This window comes from Osmerus eperlanus, chromosome 3 (genome assembly GCF_963692335.1).
Source record: "Osmerus eperlanus chromosome 3, fOsmEpe2.1, whole genome shotgun sequence".
NCBI classification, from domain to species: Eukaryota; Metazoa; Chordata; class Actinopteri; order Osmeriformes; family Osmeridae; genus Osmerus; species Osmerus eperlanus.
This window is the reverse complement of record NC_085020.1, coordinates 23,905,758-23,922,789: the sequence shown is the minus strand read 5'-3', so window position 1 is coordinate 23,922,789 and position 17,032 is coordinate 23,905,758. Positions and strand designations below refer to the sequence as shown.

General features: G+C 47.8%; 1 protein-coding gene across 1 annotated transcript; it reads right to left on the bottom strand.

Moving 5' to 3' along the window:
* Nucleotides 1–1,577: 1,577 nt before the first annotated feature.
* Nucleotides 1,578–16,690, bottom strand: LOC134016949 (uncharacterized; the record flags this gene model as incomplete). Its single annotated transcript, XM_062456195.1, is given in 6 exon segments — nt 1,578–2,165; nt 15,256–15,332; nt 15,793–15,952; nt 15,954–16,055; nt 16,058–16,218; nt 16,624–16,690. Coding segments are annotated over 6 exon segments (1,155 nt in total), but the record flags the coding sequence as incomplete, so codon positions are not given.
* Nucleotides 16,691–17,032: the final 342 nt, after the last annotated feature.

Genomic DNA, 17,032 nt, shown 5'->3' with positions numbered 1-17,032 from the left:
GATCATATATTGTGTTTTGCACTGCAGGTTCTTTTGAAGCCTCTACATTTTTTTTTTGTTGGGTTTAGTAAATGCACACATTTTGTTTCTTTTGCCTCAGAAATTCAGTACAAAAAATTAATGACACATCTCAGAGTAGCTTTATAGAATGTAAGGTTTATGAAAAAAGAAGACAGAGAATTGCTGCAGTAAAGGCTTCATTTGCAACAGGACATTCCTGCAAGATAACAGAAATATGCAATATAGCTGCCATTTACAGTATAGTTCATCAGTTACCCTAGCTCTGGCCCTTCTTTGAACGCCACCACGCATTCTAACTCCTCTCTCTCTCTCTCTCTCTCTCTCTCTCTCTCTCTCTCTCTCTCTCTCTCTCTCTCTCTCTCTCTCTCTCTCTCTCCCTTGCCCATGTCCCACTCCTCTCCCTTGTCCTGGTACTTGTTTTCCTCTCCCTCGTGCAGGCATTATTCTTATTTTCTTTGTGTTGCTCTATATTGTTCTTTTTCCACACAAGATCAGCCCAAAGAGGTCCTCTTTATATACCATATGGTCATGCGATTGAAATAACCTCAACACCTGAGTGTTTCCTAGATGGGACTCAGCTGTGACTTGTTTGCATAACTTCAACCATCTTTTTCTCAGTAGCAATGGAATAAAATACAGGGGATATATTTGTGTTTCAATTCACAATATGAACAGCTGTTCACTCTGACTTTAGCCAATAAGTTAGGTTTCGAACATGATGTTATCTGTTCAGAATCAGAATTCGGTTTATTCGCCATGTATGTTATACAAACACGGAATTTACTGTGGCAGGGAGGTGTGTGTAAGTGCAAAACACTAAACATATACGAATCTTAAATTAAGTAAAAGTACAAAAGTTTAACTATTTCTAAGAACTAAACAATCTAAGAATACAATTTAAATATAAAATTAAATGTATATCAAAATAAAAATAAGAATGAGCAGCGTGAGTGGTCAACATAGTGCAAACGGATACTGAGGTAAGGTGGCTTGTGCATACTGTAATAGCCAGTAGATGGACTTGTAATAGTTAAATAAGTGAATGAATGTCAATGGGAGTCCTTGGCCTTGTTGAAGACATACAGTGTGAAAGCATTGGTAAATTGGGCAGTACAAATGTATGGTTTTGGTTGAGCTTTTGTGTAAAAGAAGTTCAAGCATTTTAAATTTGTGTTTACTGTATGCATTTTTTGTAAAAGCAAGAAGAATTGTTTTAATTGTATTGTTTTAATTGTGCTAACTGTGTCAAGTGTTTAGGAAACTTACATTTACATTTATGCATTTAGCAGACGCTTTTATCCAAAGCAACCTCCAAGAGATAACTTGTTAAAAGTATTGAAAAACTTGTAATAGCGATTGTAAAATACTGTAATATGTGATGAACACCAGGACTGTAATCCAGTGCAGGCACACACAGTAAATGCATACCCTAAAGTTCCATCAAGTTTGATGTTGTCATTGATGTTGTCCTGTGGGTTCTGATCTTATGTAAACCCTGGCTGCAGTACAATTTCTCCCTATAGGGACAGTAAAGATAACCTTGAACATTGAACCCATCAAGTCCCTTCTTTTTCCTCATTCAAAGAAGAAGTGAAGAGGGACTGTTTTCCATTTGCAGACTGATGTCCAGCTGGTGGGTGTGATTGGTGCTGCCACGGCTGCAGACTGATGTCCAGCTGGTGGGTGTGATTGGTGCTGCCACGGCTGTAGACTGATGTCCAGCTGGTGGGTGTGATTGGTGCTGCCACGGCTGCAGACTGATGTCCAGCTGGTGGGTGTGATTGGTGCTGCCACGGCTGTAGACTGATGTCCAGCTGGTGGGTGTGATTGGTGCTGCCACGGCTGCAGACTGATGTCCAGCTGGTGGGTGTGATTGGTGCTGCCACGGCTGTAGACTGATGTCCAGCTGGTGGGTGTGATTGGTGCTGCCACGGCTGCAGACTGATGTCCAGCTGGTGGGTGTGATTGGTGCTGCCACGGCTGTAGACTGATGTCCAGCTGGTGGGTGTGATTGGTGCTGCCACGGCTGTAGACTGATGTCCAGCTGGTGGGTGTGATTGGTGCTGCCACGGCTGTAGACTGATGTCCAGCTGGTGGGTGTGATTGGTGCTGCCACGGCTGGAGCAGAGCACCAGAGAGAAGCCCTGTCAGGGAACAGAGGTGTTGTTGCTGGATTTACACTAATGCTTTTGAACTTTTCCTTTATGCGTGAAAGAACATCCTGACTTTGTGAGGACTTTCCTTTTTTAAAGTGTTCAAAGGCTGTCTGGTTTTGGAGATGGTCTTGTGTGTGCCTGGACGTTTTAAGATAAGACCACAGGGCTTTCTTAGACAGTTTGTGTACAAAGGGACCAAGCCTCTGAAAAAGGTCTTTTTTTCACTTTTGCAGTTGACACAACTTTACTTAAATGTTTTATTAAAACCTTGCTTCAATTTTTTTTGTTAAGCAGTGTGCTGTGTTATGCTAGATGTTGTTAATCGTGTTTAAAATATTCCCTGAACCTAATGTCTTGTAAGTACCCTTTATTGTCATGGCTTTTAAGCAATACAAATAATTGTAATGCAAATTTCCCAAATGTATTGCTTGAGTTCTCTTAAAAGCACATCAAGAATTCCATCATGATATATTTTAATATGGTAAATGTATCTCTCCATGAAGATATTCACAACAAACACTGCAATGCTTGTTGTTTATCCCATGCATGTCAGGATTATACAAGTAGTTCATTCTCTCCGTGACGGCCAAGGTTATGTTCTTCATCCGCAGCTTCAGTTGTCACATATTGTATGTGTGTGTATGTGTGAGTGTGTGTGTTGAGTGTGTGATTGTCTGTGTGTGAGTGTTGAGTGTGTGAGTGTGTGTGTGTTGAGTCTTATTGAATCTGAAGCAGCTATCATTTTCCTCAAGGAACTGACTAAAAAAACAATTAAATCTTTATTCTCACGGAAAAGGAAAGCCTAAATAGACAGAATCAATCAACACATTGACTTCCTTTGCCAAATGCGGCACAGTGCTTTCACTGTGGCCCCAGAATATTGTGCTCGGAACATGAGTGGGCAGTCAATTAGCAATAATATGGCAAACTTGTCCCTGTATAACACCTTAGTTGCCCATCAGACAGCAAGCCTCTGCAGCACTGGGGGGCAGGGACAGGTCAACAAACAGACAATAAGTTGACATTTTCTACCAGAACAAGTGGCTAGAGTAAAAATTTGAACAAAGTATTATATTTGACTTCAAACATTCTGCATTCTTTTGTTTGAGATACATACAAAGTTTGAGAAAATTGACCTTTCCTGAAAATAATATTTTTGTTTTGGATGAAAGCCGAGGCCAGGTGCTGCCTCAGGTGTTGCAGGGGAGACGCTTCCTCTGAGAGGCTTTTGGAAGTGAACTGTAAATTTGGACGAGAGCGAGTAGTTTCCTGCCTTAATGAGACCCGCGTCTAGCAAAGGAAAACAATACCCACAATGCACATGGGAGGTGTGTCTGTTACATAAGACAGAGCATCCCTGAACACAGCACAACACTAAAATCTTAATATCTGGAAAGTGCTCATAATATTCAGGTGTTTCAGCTTCCTTGATTGAAAACTAATATATGTAATTATGAACTGGGAATATGACAAATCCCATTTGGCAGCAATCTCCCCGTTTACCTCCCATGAGGGCATGAGACCTGTTTTTCTCTCTTCTGCAGCTTTATTCCTCCTCTATTCCTCCTAAGGTTATCTAGGGATTTTGTCTGCCGTATCTTATCCTTTCAATGGCGTGCCTGGAAGCCCCCTGGGAGACAGAGTGCCTTTGTGCTCTGGGAGATGCACACAGCTTGGTGTATGCTTGGTTATGATTCACTTAGTAGTTGAAAGCACCTGCTCCCAAAAGTTCCATGAGCCGGCCGACTTTGGCTCTCGTCAACTGAATGGTAAAAAAAAGCCCTGATGGGCTCCTTCCGTCAAAGTGAACAATAATAACCTCAGTTCTGGCAGCTCAGGTGGGCAGCCACCCTGGGAGGGAGAGGGAGGGAGGGAGGGAGGGAGGGAGGGAGGGAGGGAGGGGGGGTACACTTCAACAGGCTTTGATAATTCATTACAGCAGATGCTTTGCATGCCAGCGGTAGTCACGTACGGTCCCATGTCCCCTAAGTCACAGAATGCTCTCTCTGTTCTTGTCAGGTTATGTTCTGGAATAATTTCACCCTGAGATGCAATTCCTCCAGATTAAATATAAGGGTTATTATTATTTTGTGACAGCAACACCTCAGTTGATGATAAACTCAAGTGAAGAGGTATTTTCTACATATGAGAGTTGTATTATGCATCGCCTCACTAACTGAGTAAAATATATGACTAATGGAGTGGCCTACGGCATAACATTGTATCACAATACTCATGGGACATGAGGGTGATAGGAAAAAATATTATATTAAATATTTATAATTCCCAAGCTGTTTTTACATGTAGTCTGGTCATGAGGTTGTGGTTGCCTAACCACTTCTTAAAATGTAATCAGATGTGAAAACACTTGAATGTGATACGTGAATGCTTAGCTTTCATGAAGTCCTCTGCATAGCTGCAACAGAGCTCCTTATTAAACTGCCTGTGAAATAACTAGAGACAATGCAGGGGGTTTCAGTTTTCCCTCATGTCACATTTCAAACAAGTTGGAGACTTTTGAAGCTGCCTGTGTCATGTGATTCCAGATAGTTAATTAGATAGCATGTTAAAATGTCACTGTCAGCCTCCCTTAATGATTGAATTAGTCCCAAATGCTCTGTTCTCCCTTATCTCCAGGAAACAGTTGGGCTGCAGCCAGTACTCTGCCAGCCTTCATTCAGCCTGGACATGTCCTGTGGGCCTCACATATGGAGCCACCTTTCCTGCAGCGCCTCAGACACCAGGGATCCCCAGTCTGACTGGAGACAGACCATAATTAAAAGACTTTTGGTCACTAAGTTCTTTTTGTTGTTGTTGCCCCCCTTTAATCAAACATAATTTCATTTGAATACAAAAAAACGGTCCTTCAGGTAACACTGTTTCATTTTTATTTCATAGTTTCCTGTTTCAGAGACAGGTTACAGTTTGTACACTCACTAAGTTGATTGTTATCTGCTTAACAAGTGTATCGGTTTTAAATTATAAAACAAAAAGAAGGGAACAATGCCACGTGTTATCTTATGCACAAGCGCTTGAGTGCACATTGAGGAATATGTATGTTGAAAAGTAATTTGATTCCAAGCTATATATAGATATAGAAAATGACATTAGAGAGAGAAGAGATTTGTCTGCGATGACAGGAATGAATTATCTACATTCACAGCCTTCGTTTCTCTGCCATGCTGTCCCACAGAGTTATATACTGTTGTGTTGCCATGCTGTCTCACAGAGTTATATACTGTGGTGTTGCCATGCTGTCCCATAGAGTTATATACTGTGGTGTTGCCATGCTGTCTCACAGAGTTATATACTGTGGTGTTGCCATGCTGTCTCAGAGTTATATACTGTTGTGTTGCCATGCTGTCCCACAGAGTTATATACTGTGGTGTTGCCATGCTGTCCCATAGAGTTATATACTGTTGTGTTGCCATGCTGTCTCACAGAGTTATATACTGTGGTGTTGCCAGGCTGTCTCACAGAGTTATATACTGTTGTGTTGCCATGCTGTCTCACAGAGTTATATACTGTGGTGTTGCCATGCTGTCTCACAGAGTTATATACTGTTGTGTTGCCATGCTGTCTCACAGAGTTATATACTGTGGTGTTGCCATGCTGTCCCATAGAGTTATATACTGTTGTGTTGCCATGCTGTCTCACAGAGTTATATACTGTGGTGTTGCCAGGCTGTCTCACAGAGTTATATACTGTTGTGTTGCCATGCTGTCTCACAGAGTTATATACTGTGGTGTTGCCATGCTGTCTCACAGAGTTATATACTGTTGTGTTGCCATGCTGTCTCACAGAGTTATATACTGTTGTGTTGCCATGCTGTCCCACAGAATTATATACTGTGGTGTTGCCATGCTGTCTCACAGAGTTATATACTGTTGTGTTGCCATGCTGTCCCACAGAGTTATATACTGTTGTGTTGGTTGTTTACCATGTCAGAGCTCAGTAATCCTCTGTATGAATGATCAAATGTCTCTCAGACTATCAAACTCCTCTGCTATCATCACCATTTGAAGATAAGGCACCATGGATGCTGTTGCTGGAGCCAGTGATGGGATTCACTAGACTGAGATTAAGTTCATTGTTTGAAGCACATCAGGAAACTCACATGCTTAATTTTTACATCAGAAACAAAATAACGTTAAGTATTATCTTGAAAAGTAAAGGAATGATGGTGTCTCACAAGGCTGTTCCATTTATAGAGAAGAAACTTGATGAGTTCGAGTTCCCCTGGGACACGATACTTAGAGAAACAAACCTTGGTTGCATTGCCAGAGACTATTAAGGACATGTTCACATTCCAAAACATATCTTTTGATTGATTGTCCCTATTACAAACCGTTTTGTCAGTGGAGTTAGAAGAAAAAATGGTTGATGTCTTTCATGTTTTTCTAGGGCATTCAGTCCACCTGCAGTTCTTCTACTTCTACTCCAGGAAGGACTTAACGTTTAATTGCTGGTGACAGTCTGTCAGTGTTCATTCATTTTCAACCAAAAGCAACTTCTACACTAAAACACAACTTTGCAACTAACACACATACGAAAGAGTTTATATTGGACACGTGTAATTGTTTTGACTGCATATTGTTGAACTCTTTTAACCATTTAACTATTATCAGGGTTAATATGAACGTGATATTTGATGTGCTATTTCTGATTCTAACTTATAAATTCAGAATCTGTACTTTCTCAACACTGGTCGCTAGGAACCAAGGCTGTTACGTAAAGGAGAAAAAGGCTTTTACTGTGAGATCCCATCAATGAAGGGCCTAACTACATTAAATGAAGAAAGCAATGGATAGTCATGGGCACGACTGCTGGAAAATAGGTATAAAAAACACAATACCTTGTCTCCCTGGTGAACATTGGCTCTTATTATGATTATAACCAAAATTCAGACACATTTGTGCTTGAGGCGGGAACACACTACCTGTAGCTGTAAATGTGACTGCTGCCTGCTAAATGTCAAATATGGCCGTGTTCACACTTCCATTTAGTCATTTAGCAGACGCTCTTATCCAGAGCGATTACAGTAAGTACAGGGACATTTCCCAGAGGCAAGTAGGGTGAAGTGCCTTGCCCAAGGACACAACGTCATTTGGCACGGCCGGGAATCGAACTGGCAACCTTCAGATTACTAGCCCGATTCCCTAACCACTCATCCACTTGACTCCCACACTTGACTTCTTCTTTCAGAAAAAAGCGCTGCCTTCAGCGCCTTTTTACATGCAACCCTATGGGAAAAGGAAAAAGGCGGACGTCTTTTAAAAAAGCGGCCGCCTTTTAAAAACTCCCGACGCCTTTTTGAGTTCAATTTTCTCAACTCAGGTGTCAGGGAGTCAGGTGGCTGAGCGGTAAATAACGAATGGAAAATAACGGCTAATAATGTATGATTCCCGTTCAGGTTTCAGAATTCTCGCGCTGAAATCGCTCAAAAGGCGCTCAAAAGGCGCTCAAACGGCGCTCAAACGGCGCTCAAACGGCGCTCAAAAGGCACTCAAAAGGCACTCAAAAGGCACTCAAAAGGCACTCAAAAGGCGCTGAAGGCAGCGCTTTTTTCTAAAAAAAGAAGTCAAGTGTGAACACAGCCTAATGTGTGAGTTTTTCCTAGATTGAGGACAGGTTTTGTGATTGGTTGTACTGTACGGTATCTAGACTGTCATTAGATTTTTAGCATAATAGTTTGATATGTTGGTGCTCTCTGATCAGACATGGCTGCAGCGTGCTGCTCTCTGCTGAGTGGCAGCTGTTGTTTATTAGAACGGTTATTAACGCTCCCAGACTCCAGGAACAGTGCGTCAGCTTCAAACTCTCATTTCCATACGAGGACCCTGGTTATGCATGATGCTGCTGTTATGCATGATGCTGCTGTTCAGACTGGGGCATCCACTGGCCCATTCAAATAGGTGGAGGGCTGGAGACAGCTTCTAGACTAGATCAGACCAAATCATTTCCCACATAGTAAGCTCAAGGTCATATTCATGCAACATTTTACCAGTTAAAAATCCTTTTTTCTATTACCCCAAATCTGAATACAGGGTGAAAACATCTGTTGTCTCTGCATGTGCTGGTGCTCATCACAAGCTGGATGTCAGAGAGAGAGAGAAAGACAGAGGGGGGAGAGAGAGGGAGACAGAGAGACAGAGAGGAGGGGGAGAGGGAGACAGAGAGCTAGAGAGGGAAAGACAGAGAGAGGGTGACACAGAGAGACAGAGAGGGAGAGAGAGAGAGACAGAGGGGGGGAGAAAGGGAGAGAAAGAGAGAGAGAGAGAGAGACAGAGGGAAAGACAAAGAGAGGGAGGGAGAGTCAGAGAGACAGGGAGAGGGAGAGGGAGACAGAGAGAGGGAGATAGAGTGGTCACTGCTGAATGTTTAATAAGCTCCCCTCAGGTTCCAGTCCAGCCAAACATGAGTCTCAAAGTGTAATTTGCCTTCTGTCAAATCTGACCAAACTGCCAGTAATCAGAGACGGCCTTCAGAAGCTAACAGCGTAAGACAGATGTCAGAGCCCTCATCCTACTGGACGAACAAAGGACTGTTTCCAGCAGTTTGAGAGGTGGTGTGAGACTTTTATATCTTAGAAAATGCAGGAATTATTCCTAGATCGTACAAAGTGTTTCTGATATCTCAAACTCTTTTATAGAGACAATCCAAGAACAGATAATTGCAGCAGGTCTAGTAATTAGCCTCAGTTAAATTTGATTTCCACAGCACAGCTGCTGCGAGAAGCAGAGAAGGAGGCTGATTCAGGTCCTATTCCTGCAGTCAGACCCTGGTGCTTTTTATACACCTCCAGTCATTAGCCAGCGTATTTACTCCCACATGATTTCATTAACGTCTGGTAAGATGGCCGTGTCATTGGCTCTGGGGTGAGGGTCTGGGGTGAGGGTCTGGGGTGAGAGACTGGGGTGAGGGTCTGGGGTGAGGGTCTGGGGTGAGGCTGACAGACACTCTCGTATCCTCTGCTGCTTCTAACCCTGGAGATGAAGCTCCACCAATGGAGCGTCACCACCTCAGGAACCACTGAGGACCAATTAGAGAAGAGCTTCCAGGAATGGACATTTAGAACTCAGCAGAGTATTCTGAAGCTTGCTTTGGGACACACGGTCCTATTGTTGTCTCACTTACTGGCATCACCCAGGGCAAAATAGTCTGGCTATGATGCTAATTATGTACTCCAGACTAGCTCCTAGCATCAGAGTTGTCCAGATATCACCACGTCTGGAATGATATGTAATTTCTCAATTTCTCCCTAGCCGAATGAGATGACACATAGGGCAAAATACTAGGAAAACAAATGCATCACTTCACGTGTTGACATCAGTCATGTGATCTCCCCAGTGAGACTAGCTTTTTATGTGATCTGACAATTAAGAGAACATGAGAGAGGGAGTGTGAGTGAAATAGAGAGAAAGATATAAAGCATTTATAATAAATCTTTCATTTGCCAAGTCTCTAGTGGATCCTGTTGCTATGCACATTGCTGTGTGGATGACTGGAGTTCTCCCTGGTGTTTTCAGAACACAGAATGTCTTCAGTCTTGTCATTCTTGAGTAAACACATTATCCCATTTATGGGGGTTATTAAAGTAAAATGTATGTTCTTTTCAGCACAGCACAGAGGTGAAAGCATTAGTGAATACAATGCTTGGAAGTGGAGCTGGCCTTGATGTTGTGGGTAGGTGGTGGGGGAGAGGAGGGTGTAGGGTGGGGTGGTGGGAGGGTGGGTGAATAGGATGGATGGGGGTTGAGGTGTGTGTAGAGAGAGGCCAGGGTGAAGACCTGCTGAAGTGCTGTGACAGGACTGTCACTAAAATACAGCCTGAAAGCCAGCAAAAAGAGAGAGTGGGGGGGTGAGAGAAAGAAAGAGTGGGGTGGTGAGAGAAGGAAAGAGAGTGGGGGAGAGAAAGAGAGAGAGAGTGGGGAGGAAAGAGGGAAAGAGGGAGAGAAAGAGAGAGAGAACCAGTGTTTCGGAGTGGTTAAAGTTAGCATCTAATGGAATAGATGATTATTTGATGATAATGGGTTCAACCTACGTTCTCCCAAATTGAATCCTGTGAAACACATACATGTCACCATGGTGACACATACTTCTAGACATGGTTGAATGAGCCTCCGAGCAACATTAATACTGGATGTTACTGAGGAACCAAAGAAAAACAAACCTAAACTAAATGAGCCATGAAATAGTGCGCACACACATACACACACATACATACACACGCACACAGATACACGCACCCATACAAACACACACACATTCATATTTGTTGAGTGAAATACATCCCTTTTAAATGACATCACCACTGCTCGTCAGGCAGGAGAGCACTGTCCTGCAGCAGTCTTGTAAGAAGTGCTGTATAATTTTCTGGCACCTTAACAACCATGGTCCATGTTTTTTGTTTGCAGCTGTCAGAAGAGGCAGGAACCTTTTCAAGTCTTGAAAGTCAGAGGGAAGTTTGGACATGGAGGGGTTTTCAGTCTTTGAAAAAATGAAAGCAAGACACGGGGGCAGTGGCTGTAAAGACGCTCCCCTTTGAGCCCTTTTCCAAATGTCATCCGTAATTGCGTGCTCACTGTTGCTCCTGTGAGCCATGGTGATGTTCCTTGACATCAGCTAGCACGTGCAGGAGGCTAATCAGGAATGAATCCTCCATGTGGGGCTGGGGAAGAGACCACCACTGTCAGACTTGTTGAGAGGGATGAGGTCTCCCTTGAGGGATGAGGAGGGCTGAGTAGGGAGGAGGAGGGATCAGGAGGGATGAGAGGGATGAGTCCTCTCCTGAGGGATGAGAGGGATGAGGAGGGATAAGAAGGATGAGGAGGGATGAGTCCTCTCCTGAGGGATGAGGAGAGATGAGGAGGGATGAGTCCTCTCCTGAGGGAAGAGAGGGATGAGGAGGGATGAGTCCTCTCCTGAGGGATGAGGAGAGATGAGGAGGGATGAGTCCTCTCCTGAGGGATGAGGAGAGATGAGGAGGGATGAGTCCTCTCCTGAGGGAAGAGAGGGATGAGGAGGGATGAGTCCTCTCCTGAGGGATGAGGAGAGATGAGGAGGGATGAGTCCTCTCCTGAGGGAAGAGAGGGATGAGGAGGGATGAGTCCTCTCCTGAGGAATTAGGAGCGATGAGGAGGGACGAGGAGAGATGAGGAGGGATGAGGAGGGATGAGTCCTCTCCTGAGGAATTAGGAGCGATGAGGAGGGACGAGGAGGGATGAGTCCCTCTCCTGAGGGACGAGGAGGGATGAGGAGGGATGAGTCCTCTTCTGAGGGATGAGGAGAGATGAGGAGGGATGAGTCCTCTCCTGAGGGATGAGGAGAGATGAGGAGGGATGAGTCCTCTCCTGAGGGAAGAGAGGGATGAGGAGGGATGAGTCCTCTCCTGAGGGATGAGGAGAGATGAGGAGGGATGAGTCCTCTCCTGAGGGAAGAGAGGGATGAGGAGGGATGAGTCCTCTCCTGAGGAATTAGGAGCGATGAGGAGGGACGAGGAGAGATGAGGAGGGATGAGGAGGGATGAGTCCTCTCCTGAGGAATTAGGAGCGATGAGGAGGGACGAGGAGGGATGAGTCCCTCTCCTGAGGGACGAGGAGGGATGAGGAGGGATGAGTCCTCTTCTGAGGGATGAGGAGAGATGAGGAGGGATGAGTCCTCTCCTGAAGGATGAGGAGAGATGAGGAGGGATGAGGAGGGATGAGGAGGGATGAGAGGGATGAGTCCTCTCCTGAGGGATGAGGAGGGATGAGTCCTCTCCTGAAGGATGAGAAGAGATGAGGAGGGATGAGAGGGATGAGTCCTCTCCTGAGGGATGAGGAGGGATGAGGAGGGAGGAGGAGGGATGAGAGGGAGGAGGAGGGATGAGGAGGGATGAGGAGGGATGAGTCCTCTCCTGAGGGATGAGGATGGATGAGGAGGGAGGAGGAGGGATGAGAGGGAGGAGGAGGGAGGAGGAGGGATGAGGAGGGATGAGGAGGGAGGAGGAGGGAGGAGGAGGGATGAGGAGGGATGAGTCCTCTCCTGAGGGATGAGGAGGGATGAGGAGGGAGGAGGAGGGATGAGGAGGGAGGAGGAGGGATGAGGAGGGATGAGTCCTCTCCTGAAGGATGAGGAGAGATGAGGAGGGATGAGAGGGATGAGTCCTCTCCTGAGGGATGAGGAGGCAGGAGGAGGGATGAGAGGGAGGAGGAGGGATGAGGAGGGAGGAGGAGGGATGAGGAGGGATGAGAGGGAGGAGGGATGAGGAGGGATGAGTCCCTCTCCTGAGGGACGAGGAGGGATGAGGAGGGATGAGTCCTCTTCTGAGGGATGAGGAGAGATGAGGAGGGATGAGTCCTCTCCTGAAGGATGAGGAGAGATGAGGAGGGATGAGGAGGGATGAGGAGGGATGAGAGGGATGAGTCCTCTCCTGAGGGATGAGGAGGGATGAGTCCTCTCCTGAAGGATGAGAAGAGATGAGGAGGGATGAGAGGGATGAGTCCTCTCCTGAGGGATGAGGAGGGATGAGGAGGGAGGAGGAGGGATGAGAGGGAGGAGGAGGGATGAGGAGGGATGAGGAGGGATGAGTCCTCTCCTGAGGGATGAGGATGGATGAGGAGGGAGGAGGAGGGATGAGAGGGAGGAGGAGGGAGGAGGAGGGATGAGGAGGGATGAGGAGGGAGGAGGAGGGAGGAGGAGGGATGAGGAGGGATGAGTCCTCTCCTGAGGGATGAGGAGGGATGAGGAGGGATGAGGAGGGAGGAGGAGGGATGAGGAGGGATGAGTCCTCTCCTGAAGGATGAGGAGAGATGAGGAGGGATGAGAGGGATGAGTCCTCTCCTGAGGGATGAGGAGGCAGGAGGAGGGATGAGAGGGAGGAGGAGGGATGAGGAGGGAGGAGGAGGGATGAGGAGGGATGAGAGGGAGGAGGGATGAGGAGGGATGAGGAGGGATGAGAGGGAGGAGGAGGGATGAGGAGGGATGAGGAAGGATGAGAGGGAGGAGGAGGGATGAGAGGGAGGAGGAGGGAGGAGGAGGGATGAGGAGGGAGGAGGAGGGATGAGGAGGGAGGAGGAGGGATGAGGAGGGATGAGTCCCACAGATGTGGCCTTGAACTCTACAGGAGCTCCTCCCACTGTGTGTGTGTAAGTGAAAATGTGCATGCATACATTTTTGTATTTGTGTGTGAAAGAATATTTAAGGGTATGTGTAAGAACGTTTGATTTTGAACGTTTGACGTTCAAGTGTGTTTGTATTTGTGTGTGTGTAAGAATGTGTGTGTTTGTTCCACTCCCTACATCACCATCCCCGATGTGCCCTTAGCTCCGGGCTGTAAGGATCAGAGCTGTCACTTAGCTGTCTAAGGATATTAGTCTACAGAGACATGTTCAACATCCCGCCTTGAAAGAAAAATTCTAATGTTGTGTCTCTGTTATCTAGGGCTAATGTGCTCTGAGAGAATGGGTTAGCCTTATTGTCTGTCAGTCTCATATCAGACCTGATCTATACTGTGTTTTAACCACCACTCGTCTCCCGTGCCACATTGCATCTGCGCTGTAAAAATAGCCCACATGGAAAGCTGTGGTATTGAGCGAGCTATTTATAGGAAACCCATGGAAACCAATTTATTTCTCCAATGATCTTTCGGAAGCTCAGACAGCATAATGTCCCAGTGTGACATGTGTGGAGGGAGGAAGGGGGGTCGAGGGAGGAAGAGGGTGGAGGAAGGGCGGTGGAGGGAGAGAGAGGGGGAGGTAGGGACAGGGGTAAAGAGAGGGGAGGAGGGGAGGAGGGGAGGAGGGGAGGGGTAAAGAGAAGGGAGGAGGGGGGAGATGGACCCCTGATGAGCTGCCTGGACCAGGATGCTCAGATGCGTGTGGTGGGGTGACGGAGGCAGGGAGACAGGCAGGGAGGGAGGGAGGCAGGGAGGCAGAGAGGGCGGGACTGAGTAGAACTCTTCTCCTCGCTGTAGGAGTCCTTGCACAGGGACCTGCAGCTACCACAGTTCAGACTGCTCCTGTCTGCCTCCCACACGTCTAACCTGCATGAGCTAACTAGCAAGTTTGTCCAAGTTTTTGCAAAATTCTTCCTTCTCAACAGTCCTCATTCTAAAACAAAGACAGCTCTGTAAAAGTGTGTTCTCTTGGCTTGTTCACATGTCTGAGTGCCCATTACATCTGCTCGTTCTGTGGGACATAAATGCAAGGCCGTAATCATCATACATATTGGGGGGGACAAATTTCAAATCTGGTCAAAATGTCCCCCCCAATATATCTATATAAAAATATAAATGTGCTACGCTACGACAGGCAACCGCGCACGCTGTCCGAAATTATCATAACAAATGTCATTTGTCCCCCCCAATGTTGACTCCATGGCTACGGCCTTAATGCCTCTCCTGTCAAAGAGACCTAAGTCTCCATGTGAGATTATTGTGGTTAATTACCTACAGGTTCAATAAGATCTTCCACTAAAGTGTGTGATATTGTCTTTCTAAAGCCTGTCTTCCAACATGTGTTGATGTCCTGAAGATGTCAGGATGGCATGCTGGACAAAGCTGCTAACACGTGTCTGACTGATTTGGCGCTGTTCACTGTGGGGGAAAATGGTTTGGAGTCATGGGCATCGATTTCTTTACTGGCTCATTTCTGAAATGAAACGGGTGAACTGTGGCATCTGGACTCACTGGTCCATGTTGCTTTGAAATGTGATGACTTTTTAAATGATTCTGAGAAACAGACGGACATCACAATGAGCAATCATCAGGCTGAACAAGTCATGATACAGTTTAGCTGAGCTAAACACCCAGTGCAGTGTTACTTATGAGGAAAGCCATGACCAGAGGACTTCATATATCCTTGATCAGGGGAGCAGATGAGATGAACGGCTGTGTGAGTCTTACGTAACAGCAGCTGACATGAACTGTCCTGGCTGTTTCAGTTACTTGAGCGGCAGGGCTGTGATTGGTGATTGTGTGGTGAGACACAAGCCTTTCATTGGTCAGGTGCTCCCTCAGGGATGAGAGTGGGGAAGAGGATCATCACTGGGAGGAGGGGGGTGCAGGGGATGGAAGAGGACAGGGAAGAGCAGGAGGTGGAGGCAGAAGAGGGGTAGGAGGTGGAGGCAGAAGAGTGGGAGGAGGTGGAAGAGGAGGTGGAGGAGGAGGAGGAGGAAGGAATGGGAAGAGGAGGTGGAAGAGGAGGTGGAGGCAGAAGATGGAGAGGAGGTGGAGGCAGAAGATGGAGAGGAGGTGGAGGAGGGAGGAATGGGAAGAGGAGGTGGAGGCAGAAGAGGGGGAGGAGGTGGAGGAGGAGGGAGGAATGGGAAGAGGAAGTGGAGGGAGAAGAGGGGGAGGAGGTGGAAGAGGAGGTGGAGGGAGGAATGGGAAGAGGAGGTGGAGGCAGAAGAGGAGGAGGAGGTGGAAGAGGTGGAGGAGGAGGAGGAAGAGGAGGAGGTGGAGGAAGAGGGAGGAATGGGAAGAGGAGGTGGAGGCAGAAGAGGGGGAGGAGGTGGAAGAGGAGGTGGAGGCAGAAGAGGGGGAGGAAGAGGTGGAGGAGGAGGGAGGAATGGGAAGAGGAGGTGGAGGCAGAAGAGGAGGTGGAAGAGGAGGTAGAGGCGGAGGAGGAGGAGGAAGGAGGAATGGGAAGAGGAGGTGGAGGCAGAAGAGGGGGAGGAGGTGGAAGAGGAGGAGGAGGCAGAAGAGGGGGAGGAGGTGGAGGCAGAAGAGGGGGAGGAGGTGGAGGCAGAAGAGGGGGAGGAGGTGGAAGAGGAGGTGGAGGAGGAGGTGGAGCAGGAGGGAGGGATGGGAAGAGGAGGTGGAGGCAGAAGAGGGGGAGGAGGTGGAAGAGGAGGAGGAGGCAGAAGAGGGGGAGGAGGTGGAAGAGGAGGTGGAGAAGAGGAGGAGGAGGTGGAAGAGGAGGTGGAGGAGGAAGAGGAGGTGGCGGCAGAAGAGGGGGAGGTGGTGGAAGAGGAGGAGGAGGCAGAAGAGGGGGAGGAGGTGGAGGCAGAAGAGGGGGAGGAGGTGGAAGAGGAGGTGGAGGCAGTAGAGGGGGAGGAGGTGGAGGCAGAAGATGGAGAGGAGGTGGAGGCAGAAGATGGAGAGGAGGTGGAGGTGGGAGGAATGGGAAGAGGAGGTGGAGGCAGAAGAGGGGGAGGAGGTGGAGGAGGAGGAGGGAGGAATGGGAAGAGGAAGTGGAGGTAGAAGAGGGGGAGGAGGTGGAAGAGGAGGTGGAGGAGGAGGGAGAAATGGGAAGAGGAGGTGGAGGCAGAAGAGGGGGAGGAGGAGGGGGAGGAGGTGGAGGCAGAAGAGGGGGAGGAGGAGGGAGGAGGTGGAAGAGGAGGTGGAGGCAGAAGAGGGGGAGGAGGTGGAGGCAGAAGAGGGGGAGGAGGAGGGAGGAGGAGGTGGAAGAGGAGGTGGAGGCAGAAGAGGGGGAGGAGGTGGAGGCAGAAGAGGGGGAGGAGGAGGGAGGAGGTGGAAGAGGAGGTGGAGGCAGAAGAGGGGGAGGAGGTGGAGGCAGAAGAGGGGGAGGAGGAGGGAGGAGGTGGAAGAGGAGGTGGAGGCAGAAGAGGGGGAGGAGGTGGAGGCAGAAGATGGAGAGGAGGTGGAGGAGGAGGTGGAGGCAGAAGATGGAGAGGAGGTGGAGGAGGAGGTGGGAGGAATGGGAAGAGGAGGTGGAGGCAGAAGAGGGGGAGGAGGTGGAGGAGGAGGAGGGAGGAATGGGAAGAGGAAGTGGAGGCAGAAGAGGGGGAGGAGGTGGAAGAGGAGGTGGAGGAGGAGGGAGAAATGGGAAGAGGAGGTGGAGGCAGAAGAGGGGGAGGAGGTGGAAGAGGAGGAGGAGGAGGGGGAGGAGGTGGAAGAGGAGGTGGAGGAA